The 20,680-nt window shown below is 50.6% G+C and overlaps 1 protein-coding gene across 1 annotated transcript in view; it reads right to left on the reverse strand.

Moving 5' to 3' along the window:
• Window positions 1-19,931, reverse strand: part of PPARGC1B (PPARG coactivator 1 beta) — a 111,155-nt gene extending 91,224 nt beyond the window's left edge. Inside the window, exon 1 of the mRNA XM_087429582.1 lies at window positions 19,717-19,931. Within this exon, the coding sequence (XP_087285708.1) occupies window positions 19,717-19,794 (78 nt within the window). The 5' untranslated portion in view covers window positions 19,795-19,931. The remainder of the gene's footprint in view (window positions 1-19,716) is intronic.
• Window positions 19,932-20,680: the final 749 nt, after the last annotated feature.

A 20,680-nucleotide genomic window follows, 5' to 3' on the forward strand; every position in this document is an offset into this window, starting at 1 on the left:
TATTTTATTTATTTATTTTTATTTTATTTTATTTTTTATTGCAGTTACATTGGTGTATAACACTGTATAAATTTCAGGTGTACATCATTATACTTTTGTTTCTCCATAGATTACATCGTGTTCACCAACCAAATACTAATTACAATCCATCACCACGCACATGTGCCTAATCATCCCCCACCTGTTTAACCCAATGACTCGACTCCAAAGTTTTAGAAATCTAAACGCTATCACTCACTTGCAACTAAGTAAATACGAATGCGATATTATGTTTTTCCAGCTTTCTACAGTTTATAAAACACTTTTACATGGATTATCTCATCCACCCAACAACCTGCTGTTGGGCTAACGTCCTCACCTTTAGCGTGGGAAAGAAACAGTGACTCAGAGTTTAAGTGACTTAGTCAAGGCCCCACAGCAAGTGGGTGGCAGGCTCAGGAGCTGGTCCCCCACCCTAGTCCGGTGGGCTTTCTCCTCCAACCGGCACTGCCACGGGTGAGGATGGAGCACCAGAAGGTCCCGGGGTTTTGTAAGGGAAGGAAAGTGTGGGGAAAATAAGCACACCCATACAAATCAATAAGAAAAGAATCAAAACACAACAGGCAGCTCACTGGAGAGGAAACACAAGTGACACTTCACCATGCGAGGAAGACTGCAAATTAAAACTCAGGAGAGGCCAGAGAGACAAAGATCAAAAAGTTTAATACCATGCTGTGTGGGTGAAGGTGTGTGGAAACAATCATTTCTTATTCATTTCTGTGGGAATGTAAAACTGATATAATTCCATGACAGGGAATGTGGCAATACTCATCAAAATTTAAAACGCATACACTCTTTAACTGGGCCATTCCCCTCAGAGGGATCTATCCTGCACATCCACTCACAAGCGTGCAAAATGACACTCATACAAAGACAGTTGCTGCAGACTCGTATGCACTAAATGAGGAATAACCTAAATGCCCAACAGAAAACTGTTAAACCAACTACAGTCAAGCCAGAAAATGAAGTAGATCTTTCTTTATATACTGACATGAAATGATCTTGAAGATATATTATGAAGTGGAAGAAAGCAAGTTGCACAGCCACGTTCTTTGCTTTCTACCATTTGTACAAAAAATGGAGGCAGGAAGTCAGAGCATGTATATTCTGGCGACTGCATGGTTTATCTCTGGAAGAACATGTCAGAAATTGGTAGTGGGGTTGCTCTGGGGACAGGAGCACAAGAATGGGAGAGATGACTTTCATCTGTAACTTTTACAAGTTTTTCAAGCAGGATCATGTGTTACATTTGCAAAATAAATACAAAAGCCAGTCTATTGTCTTTTTCCCAGTGAACAAGGCTGTATGTTGAAACCAGTATGAAAATTAACTTGTTTGGTAGCTGGATCTTCCTGGGGCCTGCTCCACGTGACCCCCCCACCAATCTCTTCCCCTTGGGCCGGCTTCAGTTGCAGCCTGAATCACAAGGTGGATCAGCTAACACTTCAAAGGGCCCGGCTGAGTAAGAGATTCTAAATCAGGAAGCCTGGGTTTGAATGCCTTCTCTACCAGCAAGGGTGTTTATCTTGCTCTGTACATATTAAATGTATGTACAGACAGATGCGATACACAGTGTGTGGAATAAAAGCCCAACCTCCCGGGTGATGAAATCCTGAGGTAGAATGGCAAGAGGTCACGTGAAATACTTGGAGGTGATCAGATATTGTCCAAACCTGATACTCTCCAAGTTAAAACAGTAGCTGTTGCTGGGATAGGGGCAGGCTGGTGGAGTAATAACACTGCCTTACATCTATTTATGACTCTGCAGCTTGCAAGGAGCTGGGAATCCTCAATACACGCGTTCTCACAGCAATGCAGGGATTGTTCCCATTCTATGAAGGAGGAGAGGGGCTGAACGAGGTGACGTGGGGAGCAACAGTTAAACAGAAGGACTGTCCAGGGTCCCCCTCTCAAGGTCACAGGCAGAAATCAGCCCATACATGACAGCTGGGAGGCAGGAAAAGTGTGTCCGAGGAGGGAACCACAGCTGGAGGTGGAACCTACAATGTTACTTTAAAAAAAAAAAAAAAAAAAGCACTGCTTTTGACTGGTTATTTCTGAGTGCTGGGATGCGTTTTTCTTTTGCCTATTTGTATTCTCTCAAATTTCAATAAATGAACACCTGCCACTTTTCTAAGAAGAAAATACAATTTATATAAAAATAAAAGAAAACAGATAATCACATATTCAGTTGAAAAGCATTTAAACGCACCAGACTGCTAAGAGTGGCTGTTTCCTGAGGGGAAGAGATTACAGGATGTGGGTGGCCTCACTTTCTCCAACAAGTTAGTTCCTAACACTTGAAATTTTTTTAATACGACTTAAAAAAAATTTTAATAAAAAAATTTAATATTAATTAAAAATATATTTATATATTTGTTGAACAAACAACCAAAATATAAAATGAAAAAAGGAATTTAAGGCAATTCAGTTATTTCTCCAAAACACTTTGGGGTTTTTTTCGTTTTGTTTTGTTTTTTTATTTTTTTAAATAATTTCATTTATTTATTTATTTTTTCCCCCAAAGCCCCAGTACATAGTTGTATGTCATAGCTGCACATCCTTCTAGTTGCTGTATGTGGGACGCGGCCTCAGCATGGCCGGAGAAGTGGTGTGTTGGTGCACGCCCGGGATCCGAACACGGGCCGCCAGCAGCGGAGCACACGCACTTAACCGTTAAGCCACGGGGCCGGCCCCATGTTGGGGTTAATGGTGAATTACGGAGCAATTAAACGAATGTCTGATTTATAGCAATATAAAATTTTTGTTTTAAACTCCATAATCTTTAGCTTCTTTTATTACCCAACAAAATTGCTTTTAAATTAACTTGTTCCATAAGGCTCAGAGCAAAACTTCCCTTGGACGGAGGCAGATCCCGTCTTCAAGGCTGAAGTGGGGCCTGGCCACTTGCACAGGCACCACCATGTGCACATGGACGTGCCCGTTAGAGCCGCTGTCATCTAATCCACCTGGCTGCAAAATCCGGCAGCTGGAGAGGGCTGGAGGGAGCTAGGTAGCTCTGGTGTTGTATTGCCTATTAGCTACACAGTACGGTAAGTGTGGTCGCTCTTTTTCCACTTGATGTGAGCTTTCTTTAAATAATTGCAGACCTCGCAGTTGAGCCGGTAGCAGCTCTGCATGAAAGACACCGGGGTCTGGGGCCAAGAACAGCCATCCTGAGCCTCAAACAGCACCCACGGCCAAGTCTGCAGACCCCTGGGGCATCTGAGAATTCGCTGACACCTTGTCTCCCTTATTAAAATGTTTTGTAACTGAAACAGAGAGGAGAACTCAAAGGCAGTTTTAAAGATAAAAAAATGACTCAAGATGGATAAAACAGTACTGTGGAAAAAAGGAAGAAATCAATTTTTAGATATAATCTATCAGTAGAGCATTTTGAATAATTTGCTCCTTTAAAAAAATCTGGCCCCAAGTTCCTGATTTTCACCCAATCTTTCCACCCCCATGAGTGACTTATCCAAACGTTCTGTGATTCACTGAGGAGGTTGGAAATCGGGGATTCTCTTGCCTGGAGTTCCTCCTCCGCCTTCTCCTCCTTCCAAACCCACTCGTTTAAGGCACATGATCCCATGACAAATTTCTTCCAACTTGCAGTTCAAACAGAAGTCAGCACCTGTCACCAGGAAAAGGGACATAACTGGGGAATTAAGAACCTGTAACTGGCTTTGCCTTCTAGAATACGGAAATCACATGGCCCATCTCAGATGCGACAGTTCCTAGCTCCATCTGTCTCCAGGAACGAACCTTCTCCTACTCTATCCAGTACCTGGCAGTTCTACCCCAAGCAGAATTTACATAAGCAAGACAGCCCCCATGATAGAAAAATAATGAGTCACAGCATGGCAGAGATGGGAGAGATGGGGAAACTCAGGCCAAGAGAGGGAGCCAGACCTGTCAGGTCACACAGCAAAGAGGGCAAGCAGGACCTGAACCCAGGCCTTCTTCCAGACTCCCAGGGACCATACTCGCACCACAGCACTCTAATCTCCAGTGCAGCCACAAAATTCTCTCAACAAGATTTCCTCTTCCCTAACTCTAACTCTAACGTAAAGAGGAATCAATGGAAGTTATACTTTTCTGGGGGATTTGCAACTACTGCAAAATCACACAATGGAAGGATGTCGCAACTCCAAAAAGACTGGAGATCACTGCTCCAAGGAGGAGTCAAGACAATCCTGGGAACTCAGTCCAGACAAGGCTCAGACACGAACGGCTGAGGGGCCCCTTATAAAACCATTCTTTCTCGACCAGGCAGACTTGGGGGGCCACAAGTCCCACATTTCCCTCAAGTTCCTGCAACAGTGACCTTACTGGGCAAGTCACTTCAACATTCCTGGGCCACAGATTCTTCATCTGTAAAATGGAAATAAAAATCCTCACGAGGATGTGAATTATGGATGTGAAAATGCTATGTGAATTTCACAGTAATATGCTAAAAGGGATAACAGCGGTGGTAATAGGAGTAATCATTATGATTATTATGGCAATAATTATCATTATCATCATTAAATTTATTGAAGACTTACTCTATAAAGCTACAAACCTTCTCCCTGTCCATCAAGTACCTGGTAGTTGTGGGGACCTGGCCCCCCCACGATGGAGGGTGTTGCTTTATTGGGCAAAGGACTTCAGTCAGGACTGCAGGTGAGAGGCTGTGCCCCAGCCTTATGCCTCCACCACCACAGGGTGATACCACTCATTCCATCCTGCCTGTGAGGGCCAGGGAAAACCTAGTCACCCTCCCTAAGACCTCCCCACACCCCTAGAGCGGCCTCCAGCTAGTTTCTCGGGCTGGAAATCTTGGCACTCCTACTTGTGATTCTTCCAGACACTTAGTTCATCTTGCGTGTTCTTCGCCCTCCCAGGAGTCCTCCAGCCAGCTCAAACCCTCCACTGATGGGGAGGGAGCTCACTGCTCATTCACCAGCCACAGGACCTGCGGGGCCTTAAGACAGGCTGGTCTCTCCCTAGGACGCCCTTCCCCATCGTGTCAGCCAGCTCCCACTCCTCCCTCAATACTCCTTCTGCTACTCGTGCTGTCTGGACATTCCCTCTGCACTGGCCGCCCTCCACGGCCATCTGCAGATCTGTTCTTCCCAGGACAAGGAGCAGGGCTTGTTCAAATCTGCAATCCTAGCTTCCCACACAGAGGGAGTGATTGCTGCACGGAGAGAAAAAGGAAGAGGTATCAAATGATAACCCACGTCCTGTAACTCATGGGGTCTACGAGTTTCCTCCACCAGTCTGTCATCAAAGCACCCAGTCAGTTGTCATTATCATTGATAACACCCAGGCACTGCACTAAACTCTTCAGACATTATATCTTCTGATCGTTTCAACCACCCACTGAGATACTTACTATTATCTCATTGCATAGGTGAAGAAACTGAACCCAGGCAGATTAAGTAACATGCCCTTAAGTCACTGAGCTGCTAAACGACAGACTCTGGACCCCAACCCTGTCTCAGAGTTCTAGTCTTAACCACCGTTCTAGTCTGCCTTCCACTGACTCTCAAAATCCAGACCCCAGACTGTGTCCATACCTGGAACCAGCTGATACTGCTTCTCCTCCGGTTGTCGGGCAACCAGATTATTGAACATTTACTGTGAGGTCATCTGAGAAAGGAGGTCTTTCTTCTCCCTCTGGGGTGGATTCTAAATCTCCCTCCTCCCTCTCATGCATTTCATGTCATCCTCAAGCCCACTCTGCTCTCCCCAAGACTTGACCCACTAATTTGGGCCTACTTCAGGTCTAGGGAGACGGGCCTCTGGCAGGACACCATCATTGTCCTCTAGGTTCACTGCTACAGTGCCCGGACCCCCCTCCCCCAGAGGTGGGAGATTGCCACATTCCCGCTGGGGGCTGGTCCACGAAGTGCAAGCCAGGCAGCCACTCCCTCGGTCACCAGGACAAAGGGCAAGTGCTGGAAAAGGCTGGAGGCCCAGGGTGCTGCTGAGCAGGTCCCTGTGGCTGCACTCACGGGACAGGGAAGAGCCGCTGCCCAACCCTAGGGAGAAAGCGGTGTGAGGGCACTGGGGCACTGGGGCATGACTCCTTGGGGGCAGGGCTCTGGTCACACCTGCCTGCTGGGCCCCTGGGGGCCTCTGCAGGGCTCAGTCAGCAAAGCAGCTGTATCCCTGAACCCCACCACTCCCCCTCTGAGCCTCAGGTCCCTCGCCTGAAGAATGGGGCTAAGGGTATTTATCTCCTGGGTTGTTGGGAGAGTTAAGTGAGCTCAGCACAGTGGCCAGTACAGATTCAGGGCTCGACACACACTGAATTCATTCATTCATTCAAGAAACCTTCAGTGAGTGCCAGCCATGTGCCAGGCCCTAGGCTAGGTCCTGGGGATACAGTGGGAGCTAGACAGGCAATGTCCAATCCTTGTGGAACTTCCATTCCCACAAGGTCAACGGGCAATCGATGAGGGACAAATTAATAAAGAAGAAAGTAACTAGGAGCAGTACATGCCTTAAAGAAAAGAGAACGCAGTCCTGGGACAGAAAGTAGACAGAGCGGGAGATCAGGGAAGGCTTCCCTGAGCAGGTGATGTCTCAGCAGATCTGGAGGAGGTGAGGGAGAAGCCAGCCATGGCAATGCCTGGGAAGAGCACTCTAGGCAGAGGGAACAGCATGTGCAAACGCCTCACTACACTAGCTTGAAGACTACTTCTATTATCACTTGAGCCACACCCTGCCCACTCTGTAGAAGCAGCACATAGAGCTGGGACGACAGTGACCTGGGCATCAGGAGAAGTGAGTTCTAGTCCTGTTGCCTCCCCTAAACCGCTCTATGGCCTGGGACAATGACCAGCACTCCCTGATCTTTAAGGGTCCTGATAAATCAAATGATCACTGGTCTAAGGGTCTGTAGATGGCTTGCATTCCCTCAGGCTCCCTCCTTTCCCCCGCCGCCAACCCACCCACCTCTTGACGTAACTGTGATTGTCCCCCACCCCCCCGCCCCACGCTGTCCAGTAAGTGAGTGTGTGGCTGAGGATCAAGGAGGTCAGATACAGAGATGAGGACAAATATTTGAAAACTGATTTGCTGTAAGATCTTATCAAATCACTCTCTGGGCCTCCATTTCCCCATCTGTAAAGTGAGAATGCTCGCTCCTCTTGCCTGCGACACAGAATTGATGGGAAGATCAAATGGAAATGCCAGGTGAGGAAGCCCCCCGGCTCTACACAGGCATTACACGGATCATCTGTATCCTAAGCACGACGCTGTGCTCCAGACTAAGGCAGGAAGGACAGAGAGGGGAGGGGACACAGAGTTAATGCCAGACAATCTACAAATAGTATCTGATTGTTTAGACCAAAGCAGGGGTGCCATGAGAGGAAGCTTTTTGAAAACATGAAGCTTAAGGGCCTGCTTTTGCTCAAAGATTCTCATCCAATAAGTCTGGGATGGCCCCAGACATATAACTATTATTTTTTAAACTACGCAGTTGATTCTGATATGCACTCATGGTTGAGAACCACCAATTAGTTCTACCAACCCTGGGAAGGTAAGACCTATTATTATTCCCATTAGGGAGCTGGCTATCTAGAGCACAGAGCCGCTGTCTCCCTCCTTGGATCACACAGCTAATAAGCCCTAAAACTAAGATTTGAAGCAGACAGTTTGCTCTCATCAATCACTAAGCCACACGGTTTCTTGAGGCCAATCAGTATTTGCCACATACTCTACTGCCCCTTGCAGCCTCGGAAATACAGAGACAACATCTCATGTTAGGAGGCTGCATTAGCTTTCAAAGAAACTTCTATGGCTAGACTAACTCCTTATTCACCTGATCATTGAGGAATAAACTGTGCTACCAAGAAGCTAGGTTTATAGAGGACTTTGAAACTTTTGCTGCTTTTGATAGACTTCCTATTTTAGATGGTAATACCAAAGTGCATTTCATTCTTCGTTGTTTCCTCGAACAGAGAACACAGAACACAAGACGCCTCTCCTCAGGGATGACACGTTGTCTCTATGACCCATTACCCTTGTACTTTCATACAGGAATGTATTCAGGAACAAGGGGCCTTCTTGTCCCTTCACTAAAAGGCCCCAAGTTGCCTTCAGCGCCAGTCCATGTGTTTCTGCATCTGGCAGAACCGCACAGCCCCGCCCCATGCCTCTCTGGACACACACTAACAGAACCGACTTGCTGCTTCTAATGTGATGAGGCCTGGACAGGACTGCTGAGCTTGTAAGAATGGTGCATAAACTAAGAGCAGATTGGCCCTAAGAAGGAAGAGTGAGAGGTGATCAGATGTGGGACGGACTGAGTCTTGAGAGGATTCCAAGGAAGGAAAGATCGATAGGGCATGGAGTTAATCCTCTTGGTCTGGAGGATGCAGTCACTGTTCCCCGAGTCTTCCCTCACCCCTTTCCCGCCAGCCTGCCCAGTCCCTCTGGAATAAGCAGCTAGGCAATGGACATGAGGCCCAGTGTAAGGCGCTGGTTTCAATCTCCCTGTAAGGTGTAGGGACATTCGCTCAGACACCTCCCTGCAGATACCGAGACTCCTGAAGCCTGAGCACCTCCCCAGTTGGGCCAGAGCAATGCCCTGTAACAGGCTGGATTCCTAACAGTGGTTTAACATTCCACAAAGACCTGCCCACTGGAGGCGCATTCTGATAGGTGGTTCTGGAGGCTCCAGAAAGTGTTTGCCTTTGATTCCTTTGTGTGCAAGGCTTATCTTAGAGACAAAGGCAGTGGGCTCCTTGTGGGGACTGGTGCAATCCCTATGCTCCCCTCAACTCACATCCTAGCACAGTTCCAAGCACAAAGAAGGGGCCTCTGGGGCCAGGCAAATGGATGGTGAATGTACTGAAAGATCTAACAGCATTTGCTCGCTCATTCAGTCACTCAACGAATATTTACCAGGGGCTTACAGAGTGTCAGGAACTGTTAAGGCACTGGGGGATTTGACGGCAAACCAGGTGAGGAGGTCCCTTTCCTTAGGGAGCTCCAGTCCTGACTGGGTAGAGAAGAGAGAAGGGTGAAGAATAAATGGATAAACAAAAGTTATCACTGGCTGGGCCGGGAGTTCTGCATTTAAGGCTCCGGAGAAGGCCAGGGATGGGGACGAACCTGGCACGCAATTGGCCCTGAATAAATGCATATTCCCTCCCCATACAAATCCTCCCCCAAAGCAAAGCCTCTTCTGCACCCCATCTTGGCTAGAGAGACGCCACTCTGAGCCCCCTGCACTCTGTGCCTTCTCTCCCACATCCCTCTCACCTCCACTGAGCGCAGAATACAGAGGCCTCCTTCCTGCTGCCCATCACCCCCATTCCGGTCCTTTCTACATGCTCAGCCAGATTAGCCACACTGCAGTGGTTAAGACCATTGCCCTGGGGCCGGCCCCGTGGCTTAGCGGTGAAGTGCATGCGCTCCGCTACTGGCGGCCTGGGTTCGGATCCCGAGCACGCACTGATGCACTGCTCGTCCGGCCACGCTGAGGCCGTGTCCCACATACAGCAACTAGCAGGATGTGCAACTATAACATACAACTATCTACCGGGGCTTTGGGGAGAAAAAGGGAAAAAAAAAAGACCATTGCTCTGAAGCCAGGCAGACCTAGGTTCAAATCCTAGCATTTCCACTTCCTGCCTGGTTGATTTGGGGCAAGTCACTGAACTTCGTGCAGCCTCATAATACCACATACCATAGCACCAACCTCACCAGGTAGCTGAGGATGAAACAACATAATGCATCTGAAGGTCCTAGCTTAGTACCTGGCACATACCAAGTGGTCACTGAATGTTAGCTATTTCCTATGATTACTGTTGTTAATAACAATCCTAATGAAACCTTGGCCAACTCCTCACTGACTGCCAAGTCCAAACTCCTCACCGGGACATTCCAAGCTCTCTCCTTTAGTCAGTCTCCCCATCTGTTTTGTTTTGGGGTAGCTGGAGGGCAGATATAAACTCACCAGGTGACAGAGTAATGAAAGCAGGGCACACATGGGTCTGTAAGAGACTGTGGGATCACAGAGCAAAAAGGGGCCACTTCTGAGAGGGGGGAATTAGGGAGGTGGCGCTCGAGCTGGGCCTTGATGATGCAGCTGGAGATGGGGAGGAGGGACAGATCCCATGGTAGGGGCCCTCGTGGTTACCTGGTATAGGGAAGGAACTGCAGAACAGCACCAGTACCACCAACTCTGTAGTCAGCCTCAGTCTGCTTAACTGCAAAATGGGGTAACAGTGGGGGCTATTTCATGGGGTTCCTCTGAGATTAAATGTGATTGTACACGTGAATAATTTAGCACAGGGCTTGGCAGAGGAATTGCTTGAAAGGGTTAGCAGTTGTTCACCGTTATCGTCGCCATGATTGTTGAAGGATATGGTTGAAGGTGAGGCCAGACTGGGAACACCTAACACCAGGGTCCACGTTAAGGAAATGTTGTTCTGCTCTTGCAGCAGGGGATACAATGTTGCATGGTCACACGGTGTCTGATGAATAGATGGATGGATGGGCATTTGAGGCCTTGAACACCATACCCAGGAGTCTGCTCTGCAGGTCGTGCAGGGTGGGCCTGCAGATGTTCTGAGCAGGAGCTGCTGTGGCCTAGGATTGTTAGCAGCATGGAAGGCCGGGTCATCCTTGGTGCCAAGGAGCCAGGGCAGGGCCCCCCCCAGTGTCCTGGGTACCACACTTCCCCTTGAGGAGCCTGAGCAGAAATAAAGGCTCAAGCAGCCACGTTGCCAAGGCTGTTTGCCATGGCAACATCAGGGAGCCACTCGTGGGCCGGCTGCTGCAACTGCTCAGGGCCTGGTTTCTAACGTCTCTTTGCTCTCCCTCTGCTAAGTGACTGTGTTCTGCCAGGCAAGCACAAGGAAAAAACACGGCTGCAGAGCTGCCGGGGAGCATCCATCTCAGCCAACAGGGCTCGCCCAGCTGAGTACCCAGACAGTGGGGCCCAGACAGTTGAGTCTGCTTTGCAGAGCCAGCCCTGCCCAAGCAGACAGCAGTCAGGGGGCCTGTCCTGCTACTGCTGGGTGACGGGAAGGCATCCCCCGGTCTGCTCCCAGTCTGTTTCCTCACTTCAAGGTAAGAGCATTGAGTAAGATGGTCTCTAAGGCACTCCCAACTCCCTGAAAGCTCAAGTTTACATTGGTATATTTACATCGTTGTCATTATCATAGTGGCTGCCATTTACTGAGCACTTGCTATATGCTAGGCAATGCTGTAAGCATTATTTATCCTCTGCTGTTACCCTAAGAAGGACATGCTGTTATTATCTCCAGTTTTGCATATGAGGCAACTGGGATCAGAGAAGTTAAGACACTTGCTCAAGCTCACACAGCTAGTAAGTGGTAGACCCCTGATTTTAACCCTTAGCAGTTAAACTCCAAAGTTTAACTCTTAACTATCTGATATTTCTCCTCCTCTCTTCAAGTGGCATCTAACTGGATTTGGTTTCTTAAGTCAGTACTGCAACACCTGCTGAGGCTGGCTGGGATTCCTCTTCAGTTCCTCCACAAGTATAGGGCAAAGGAGAAGATAATACTCTGACAGAAGAACCTCGGGGCCTAGACAGGATCAACGACCCAGAGCTCAGTGGGAAGATAGATAGTAGGGTCCACATTATATTTGCCTGTTTTTAATATTAACCATGGCTCCTACTGACTGAGCATTTCTAAATGCTTCACAGGCATCGTCTCAACTAGTCCTCTCTAAAGGTCTTTACAGTATGTGCTATTATCAGCCCCATTTCCTAGATGAAAACTGAGGCACAAAGAAATTTTGTGCCAAGGCCACAGGGCTTCCCCCAAGCAGAGTCCAATACTAGGATTCAAAGCCCTCTCAGCCACCTAAATAAATAACCAGGGTAAATGTTTGTTTTCTCACCTAAAAGACTGAACAATATTTACAGGCCTTCGGGGATAATTAATCCATGCCTTTGCGCTCCCACTGGTAAAAGTCTCTCTGGTCTCCTCTAGGCCCGTGTGGCAACTCAGTCTCTGCCCTAAAGAAAGAGCAGGGTGGGGAGTCCAGGAGTCCAGCTGCCACCACGAGCCTGTAGACCCAGTGCCAGCCCAGCTGTGTGACCTCAAGCCAGGCTGCTCCTCTCAGCTCTGTGAACCCAGGCTGCTGAGCCCACAGCCCTGTCTCCTCATGGGGTGGTCCTGAGCACCTAATGACAAAACCCACTGTCAACTGCAAGGGGAGTGAGTGGGGCCTTCGGGGTTTAGGAACCGCGAGAGCAGGAAGAAAATGCAGGCTGTCCCGGGCCCCATGGGCACCACAAAGCCAGCCACTCTGGGCAATGGTGTCTGAGGACCATCTTCCCTGTCTCTCCTCCAGAACCAAGACACCCCCCCCCAGTCCTGATACTGGAAAAGAACTGGCCAGGGAGTCAAGCACTTGGGCCTCCTCCAGCTAGGTGGCTTCTCCCTCTGTGCCTCAGTGTCCCTTCTTCTGGAAAAGGCAGGGGTAGACCTGATGCTCTCCCAGGGCCCTCCCAAGCCTGGCAGGAGAGGCGGCTGCTCAGGGGCCAAAGCACAACTCCCAGGTTAGACACTCACTGGCTGCAGACCCTGAGTGACTTACCTAACCTCTGTCATCACTTACAAAACGGGGAAGACAGACCCTACCTCACAATTATTGGGAGAAACCCACACAACAGAACTCAAAAGTCTCTTCACAGATACACAGTGACATAGTCACGGATGACATGAGGTGGTGTGTGGCTGGAGGAACAAGAGTGGCCACGAGTCGAAAATGGCTGAAGCCAGGTGACAGGGGCATGGGGACTCACTATACCGTTCCCACCGCTGGCTCCTCTGTCTGACATTTTCCCTAGTAAAATGTTTAAAATACAAAGTTCTTTTCAGAGAACCTAACACCTAATCATATAAAACATTCTTCTGCTCAAAAACTCGCCTACTTCATGGGTAACCACAAGGCTAGTCCAGGATAAAAATATTATTTCTTGCCCTCCCACAGCTGTCAACCTAGTTGTAGGGATAATAGGGTACAGACACCACAGGACAGTCAGGGACACCCTCCTCTTCGGTGGCAGAGGCAGAAGAACAGTTTGTTTAAAAGGCTTCCCAGAGAGGACAGGTGTGCATGGGGCCTGAAGGGCAGGTAGGCTATAAATACGGTAAAATGGTGGGGGTGGTGTGGGGAGGATAGTCCAGGTCACTCCACAAGCATTCATTAGTCTGCCCCTTCTCAGGAAGAATGGACTGAAGAGACAAAACAAGAAGCAGTGCCTGCCCTGAAGAGACTCATAGTCTAGCATATTCGTTCACTCAGGGAGGATTTTGAACGGTACTGTGTTCCAAGCACTTGTCTGTTCACTGTGGGAAAAAGTGCTGAAGGAAACAAACAAAAATCCTTGCCCTCATGGAGCTTAACAATGTGGAGTGACCTCCTAAATGTTAACACTTAATGTGAGCTACATTAGAAGAGACCTACCTATTATTTGGTGCTTTAAATCCATTTCATCATTTGATTTTCATTGACCCCTGGAAACGACTTTTAAGAGAAGTACTATTTATCATTATCTTCACACATGAGGAAATGGAAGCTCCGAGAGTTTATGTGACCCACCAAAGGTCTCACAGCAGGCAAAGGGCAGAACCAGGACTCAAACCAGACAGGCTGACTTTAAAATGAGTGCACACTGCCACCCATGGGATGCAGTAGCTGTGCCTGAAGGTGAGAAAGACGTCACTCAAACAATGGCATGGGAGCTGGGTTTTGCGGGATGAGTCATGGAAATGGTGCAAATGGAGACAGAGGAGACGGAAAACAATGGCATGAGCCCACACTTCTAGGAAGAAGATTCACGACATATTCTGGGGTGGGCCAGGATCCCACAGGGGAGGCAGGCCACTCAGGATCGTCAGGGGCCTAACTCTCCAACTGCAAGCACCTGAAGGCCCTTGTACATCAGGTTATACTTTAGGCTTCAATTTACAAGTACCAGGGAGGCATGAGTGATGTGTAAGCAAGGGAGTGACATCAGACACGCTCTCTAGTAACTGCAGGAATCCAGCTGTGAATGGGCAAGGAGCTAGACCAGAAGAGGGGGAGAGAACAGAATAGGCAATCCAATCCAATTGATTCTGCATCAACTGAGGGTCCACAGGATGGCTGTGAGACGAGCTTGGAGGAAGACAGCCAGGAAATGACCCTGCTCATTCTCTTTCAAATGACTTTATTTGTGTTCCCTTGACCCTCACATAGCAAGAATTATGCTTCCCTTTTTTGCATAAAAAATGTTGCATGGATGGGAGTTCACACTATACTTGATCTCGCCCTTCTAAAGTGCCTCAAAGAGAGAATTCCAAGTTCTGTGAGCAGCAAGCTGATGCTGATTTTACATACATTATATTATTTAATTCCCAACCCTGAGAATTGGGGCCTGCTATGCCCATTTCACAGATCGAGAAACTGAGACCTAGAGAAGTAGAAGGACTTATGAGTTCTGTCTTCTCTCTATATAATGTGCCTTCATTTGCTCAAGGTGCTGGAAATACAACAATGAACAGAAACAGAGAATGGTTCCTGTCTTCATGGAGCTTGGGGTCAAGCTGTCTGGGAATCGTGCCTGCTGATCCTGGCTCTTCCACTTACTCGAAGGTAGCGTAAGTAGGTTGTCTTCATCAAGTCAGCGAGTTCTCTGAAATCGTAAACTTCTCATGTGTAAAATGGGAGTAATAATAGCACCTATACTTTGCAGAACCTCTATGAGAATGAAATGTAAAAATGCAAATAGAAGGCTTGGCAGAGTGCATGATATCTAGAGGATGCTCAAAAAATGGTGTTGATGATGACAATGATGCAGGAGGAAACAGCTATTAACACTGCAATGCTCATGTTATGACCTCACTTCCAAGCCCAAGCCCCCACATGCAAGGCTGCTCTGACTCAAACCAGTATTCCTTCTATTATTCCAGAGGAAGAAGGAAGAGGGTGATTCACATCTTGGCCATGAGGGAGCTTCTGGCTGGCCCGCACCAGCTGGGGAGAGGAGGGCCCCAAGGTGAAGGGGAAATATGAGCCCCCTGGGCCCAGCTGCTGGGCCACTGCTTTTCCTGGATTTCACAGGCATCCTGATCATTAGCACCAGCCAGGGAGCCCCAGTGAAAGTGGAGCCCAGGCCTCTGGTAAACAAAGCCAGCAAACAAGTCCCCTTCTGGGCTCAGGTGAAGAAGTTACTCCCCCTGGTCTCACACAGGTGAAGGGGGGCAAAGGCACCCAGCAAAGGCTGCACTTCAACCTGCCCCTACAGATGGCTAGAACTTTGACTTGGAAAAGAAGTTAGCCCTGGCTTTGGGGCTGTAGAGGCAGCAATATTCCAGACCTAGCAAGTGAACACTAGGACTTCAGGCCATTTTCCCAATTCTGCATGTGGCAGGGGCCCCTTCCGGGCACTCAGATCCAGAACAATGAGGGGACAGGATACCAACTGAAAAATGGGGCAAGTTCACAAACACGACATTTTACAGAACAAAACCACAAATGGCCCCATACTCATATGGGGAGACGGTTCAGCATCACAAGCAATCAAAGAAACGCACATTAAAACCAGAAGGTGACAGACTTTATTGATGAACAGACTGGTAAAAATGAAAAACAATGAAAACACCAAGAGTTATCTGTGTATGAGGAACCAGGCGTTCCCACACAATGCTGGTAAGTGTGTAAATTAGCACAATCTTTCTAGAAGGCAATCCAGAAATGTGTTCACCAAACGCCTGCATAGTTCCTTTGACAGAGTAATTTCACTTCTAGGAATTTAAATGAAGGAAAGAAGACACATGCAAAGATATTCATTTCAGCATAGCTTACAATAGCAAAAAAAAAAATTATAAACAACTTATATAACTAACAATAAAGGATTGCTTAAATACATTTTGGTTCAATCCTCATGAAATACTATATAACCATTAGGATATTAAGATATTAAGAAGAATGTTTATTGATGTGTAAAGACAGTCACAGCATATTGTTTGGAGGGTGAAAAAAAGCAAGTTACAACAGTGTGATTCCAAGTTACAATTAGTATATAGAGAATGACTCCATTTCTGTACAAAAGATATAACTGATAGGAATCAATAGGAAAGAAAAAAATCTGGAAATATATATAAAAGTTGATAGTGGTTACCTTTGGGTAAGATTACATATTTTCAATTTTTTTCTTTATGCTTGCCAGTATTTTCTAACAATTTCTATAATTAAATTTTTTAAATAAGGGGTTGGACCAGATGATTTATAAAATTCCTGCCAACTCTGACATTTTGGGCATCTATGATTGACGGCCCGAGCGACTTCAAACAACCCATATTTCATGTGGGCTTACCGTGTGGCCTTTGGAGCCTAAGTCATCGCCCACAGCTGCGGCTTTCTGCATTCTTCTCTACCCATACTCACTGCCCACCTGTCTCCCTGGTCAGCCTGGGAGCTTCTGCTGGGCAGGGCTCTGCTGTACCCCTCTCTGTAATTCATGTGCCTAGCCAAGAGCTGAGCAAAGAAACTCAGCATGGTGACAGGTGCCATGAGGGCACAAAGATATGAAAAGTACAACTCTAGTTCCAGAATCCTAGTGGGACACAGGACTCACACACAAAGTGCTTGGTTGTGTAACAAAGACGAAGAAAGCCAGAGGGAGAGAAAGCAGGGCAGGAGGGTCTGGGAAGGCCTGCTAGAGAAGGTGGCCATGCAGGATGGTGGGTGAGGGCACTGCAGGCAAGGGGCACAGGCTGAGCAAAGGTGAAGCCAACCCAAAGTCCTTTGGGATACATGCCCCAAACCTTTCCAAGAAACTTTCACAATCCTTAATCTGCTGAATATCTGAACTTTGGCCCAAATGAGTAAAAGTTAAGTCTCCTACACAGACGTCCTCCCTCTGTCTAATCCTGGATTAGCCACCAAAGACAACAAAAGTCTTTTGGATAAAGACAATCAATTATCTTTTCATTCACTTTTCCCACCCTTTCCAAAGGGAGAGATGGAGGAAGGGAGGGTCAGTGAGGGTCTAGGGGAGGAGAGGGAGTTGCAGGAACAACCAGACATCTCACATGCAAACAGTGCTCACCCCCACCATCTGGCCATTGGCTCCTCTTGCGAGCGCCACCAGCCCCATTTGACAGATGGAGGAAAGGAGGCTCAGAGAGTTAAAATGGCTTGCTCCAGGGTCACCCAGCCAGAAAGTGGGGAAGGCGACTCCACTCAGGCCTTCTGACTCCAAGTCCAGTGCTATTTCGAGGTAACACACAGGACCTGGAGTCAGGAGGCCTGGGTGGCTCTGTCACTCGCTGGCTGCGTGGTCCTGCACAAGCCGCTCACCCCTCACAGCCTCTATCCCCAACTGGAAAATGAGGAGGCACAGGATGGCCCGCCCAGGTCCTCTTCCGGCTGGGCTCTATGAGCCTTTTAGGGGTGGCTGCAAAGCTCCCCCTATCAATTACATTTCCCAAGTTGGGCCGGCAAAGATCACCAGAAGATCCCCAGCCTGTCACGTGGTTACATAAAAAGAGCAAACGTCCCAGATTAACTTTCACTGCACTGCTTCTGCTGACACCTGATTACCCAATTTTCTAGTTTCCTTGGGTGAAATATCCCTGCTGGGTAGGCCCGCTGGGCGCCTAAAAGGGAAAATAATTAATTATTGGTGAGCCGAAGAACCCTGAAGATGGAGTTAAAACCTGGGGTTGGGTCCAGAACGGGCAGTTCTTGCTATGAGTTCCTGAACAAATCTCTGGCTATTTCAGGCCTTCTTCACCCGCATCTTAGTCGAGAGGGCTGGAGACACCCCCAGACAAGTGCGAAGGCTGAGGACAGAACTTTCCCAGGGGCAACTCTGCCCCGCCGGCTCCAAGTCCCCCTAGCCCCAGGCTGTTGGCTGGGGCGGGGGACGGGGGGCATCGACCTTCCGCACAGACACCGGCGCGGGACGTGTGACGGCGCCCGGTGACCGCCGCGGGAGCTACACTGCAGTTTCGTCAGAGGTAAAGGTACGCGCCCGGCGCGCGCGGCGTGTGCACAGAAACACACACACCCGCGCGCGCAGACCGCTCATCACACACTCCGGCCTTGAGAAGCGCGAACACACGCCACCAGCCCCATCGACCCCTGCCCCGAACCCACCCGAGCGCGCCCGCCACCGACCACGAGGCCCCGCGGCTCCCTGACGCATGGACGTCTGCAGCGAGCGAGGGCCGGCCTTCTCCGGCGCGTGGCGGGCTTCCTCTCGGCGACACCCCGCCACGCCGCGCCGTCCTAGCCGCCAGCCGGGAGTCGCCACCCGGAGTCCGCCCGGAGCTGAACGTCTCAGCTGCTGCGTCCGCTCCAACTCGCGTCTCACAGCAAGGAGTCAGCTTGCAAACCTCTCCCCGCCCACCCGGTCCCATGACAGCTGCTGCCGCCCAAAGACAGGCAGATTATAACAAGAAGCAAAGTTTCTCTCTCTCTCCTCCCTCCCTACCACCCCCCCGCCTTCCCCCTCCCTTCCAGTGTTATGCAAAACGAGCCGGCACGGGCGCTCCGACTCCAGGTACCAAACCAGCCCTCGCGAGCCGCGCCCGGTTCCGCCCGGCGGCCCCTCTCCGCTCCCAGGCGTGCGCCCGCATCCGGGGTCTCATTCTCGGCTCCACCGCATCCCCAGCCTCCCGGCTACCCGCAGCCGCGCGCCCGGAGAAAAAAACCATAACTATGGGGCCAAACTTTATGCTTGCAACAGGCATGGGGTGGGGGAAACCGGGGAAGGGGTGGGGGGCGCGCACGCCTTGTGCAGGCATTTTCGGTGGCTGCTTGTCCCAGCAGCACCCCCCCACACCCGTCTCCAAGCCACCAGCTTCCTCGCCACTACCCCCCCGCACACCAGAACACCCTCTCCTGTCACGCGCGTGTCGCCTGTGGGGCTCCCAGGCGCAGCCAGAGCCCGGGACGCCGCCTCGCCTTCCCTTCCCCCAGCATCTCCGAGCGCGCACCGGGGCCGCGCGCCACAGGGGGACCCAGGCGCCCCCAGACAGTCCTTCCGCCCCCATCCTGCCGTGCTTTTCCCCCAAGAGGCTCCGCCGCGTAGCGAAACCAGGAAGGTGCTATCCCCGCTCGCATGTCCACGTGCCTCGCAGACCCCTATGCCCTTAGCAGGCAACCGGCAGGAAACTCTGCGCTGCGGGCGCCGAAGGGGAGCCGCGGGGGGCCAGCAGCAGCACTCGGGGGACCGGAGACGAGAGGACCAGGGGACTCCGGGGACCGGGGCAGGCGCCTGTGTCGGGGCCACAAGTCCACGTGAAAGTACGGCAGCAAGTGCTGGGAGCCTGAGGGCGCGCCTCCAGCACCCAGAGTCAGCCTGAGGGTCCCCCACACGTTGGCGCGGCTCCACCTCCCCAAGGAAGTGCGGTACCCCCCAGCTCTGTCGGCGGGGGTTGGGGGGCGGACTCCAAACGACCAAGGCTAGACCCTCCCCAGCGGCCGTAGCGCCAACGCTCCGGCATGCGCGGGGGGACCTCCAGCTCCCCGCCCCCGGAACGGAGCGCATCGCAGAGCGCATGGAAGGGGGGCTCTGCAGCCTGGAACCCCCGGTCCCCCCACTGCGCCCACTGCTGCCTCCCGGCCTCCGCGGCTGCGACGGCAGCCCCCGCAGCTCAGCACCTCTGGCCCCGCGCCCGCGGCCCCTACTGGCCATACCTGGGTGTCGGTGAGATAGTTGAGGAAGAAGGAGGAGAGCTCCTCGTCCAGCAGCGCGCCGCAGTCGTTCCCCGCCATCTTCCAGCCGCGGCTGCAGCGTGCGGCGGAGTCAGCGCCGAGCCGGCCGCGGGGGAGGGAGCCAGCGAGCGAGCGAGGGAGGCGGGAGGAGGGAGCGAGGCCGGCGGGAGGCAGAGGGCGGAGCTCAGGCTCCGGCTGCCGCAGGGCCGGCGGCTGCGGGGCGGGGCCGCGCGGTGCCCGCGCTAGCCGGGGGTCGCGCCCCCACTTTCCTGCGCAACGTCTGGCGCCGCGATCCTCGCTCGCAGCTTCCAGCCGGGAGGAAAGCTCCCGCAGGCGGATGATGGTGCCCCAGCCAGCAGCCCGATGCCTGCGCAGCAATGCGGGCAGCCCCTCGCTCCTGCCAGAGCGAATCACGTTGCGTTAGCGCTGGGCGGGTCCTTCGAGACAACCTGCTTCTGCACAGCTGGGGAAACTGAGGCCCGGGAAGGTAAAAGGACCTCTTTTGAAGCCGCAGTGCACTTCAATAGCAGGAAGACAAAGCCCAAGTCTGACTGCCCCAGAGGCTTGAGTGTCTCTACCCAGACTGCCGTATGTCAAGAGTGGAGAAATCAGGGAAGGCTCCTTGGAGGGGGTGACATTTTTACCTTTTCCTTGAAAGATGCGTTGACCCATAGTCTAAGTTTGACCCTCTCTCTCTGCCGTCTCCCCTCACTTCCCTCCCCCGCCAAAAAAAAAAAAACAAAAAAAAACTGTCAATGACTTCTCTTACCATGGCCTACAATGCCTTGAAGTGGCCAAGCTCCTGGCGGCTTCCTCTGGCCCACTGGCCTTCTCCCAGTTCCTCAGATGAACCATCTCACAAAGGGCCTCTATACACGGAGTGCTGTCTCCTGGCCAGTAGCCATTCACCTAGTAACCACATCTTTAGGACATCCTTCCCCTCCGC

The sequence above is a fragment of the Ceratotherium simum genome, chromosome 4 (genome assembly GCF_057802395.1).
Source record: "Ceratotherium simum simum isolate JZ-2026a chromosome 4, ASM5780239v1, whole genome shotgun sequence".
NCBI lineage: Eukaryota > Metazoa > Chordata > Mammalia > Perissodactyla > Rhinocerotidae > Ceratotherium > Ceratotherium simum.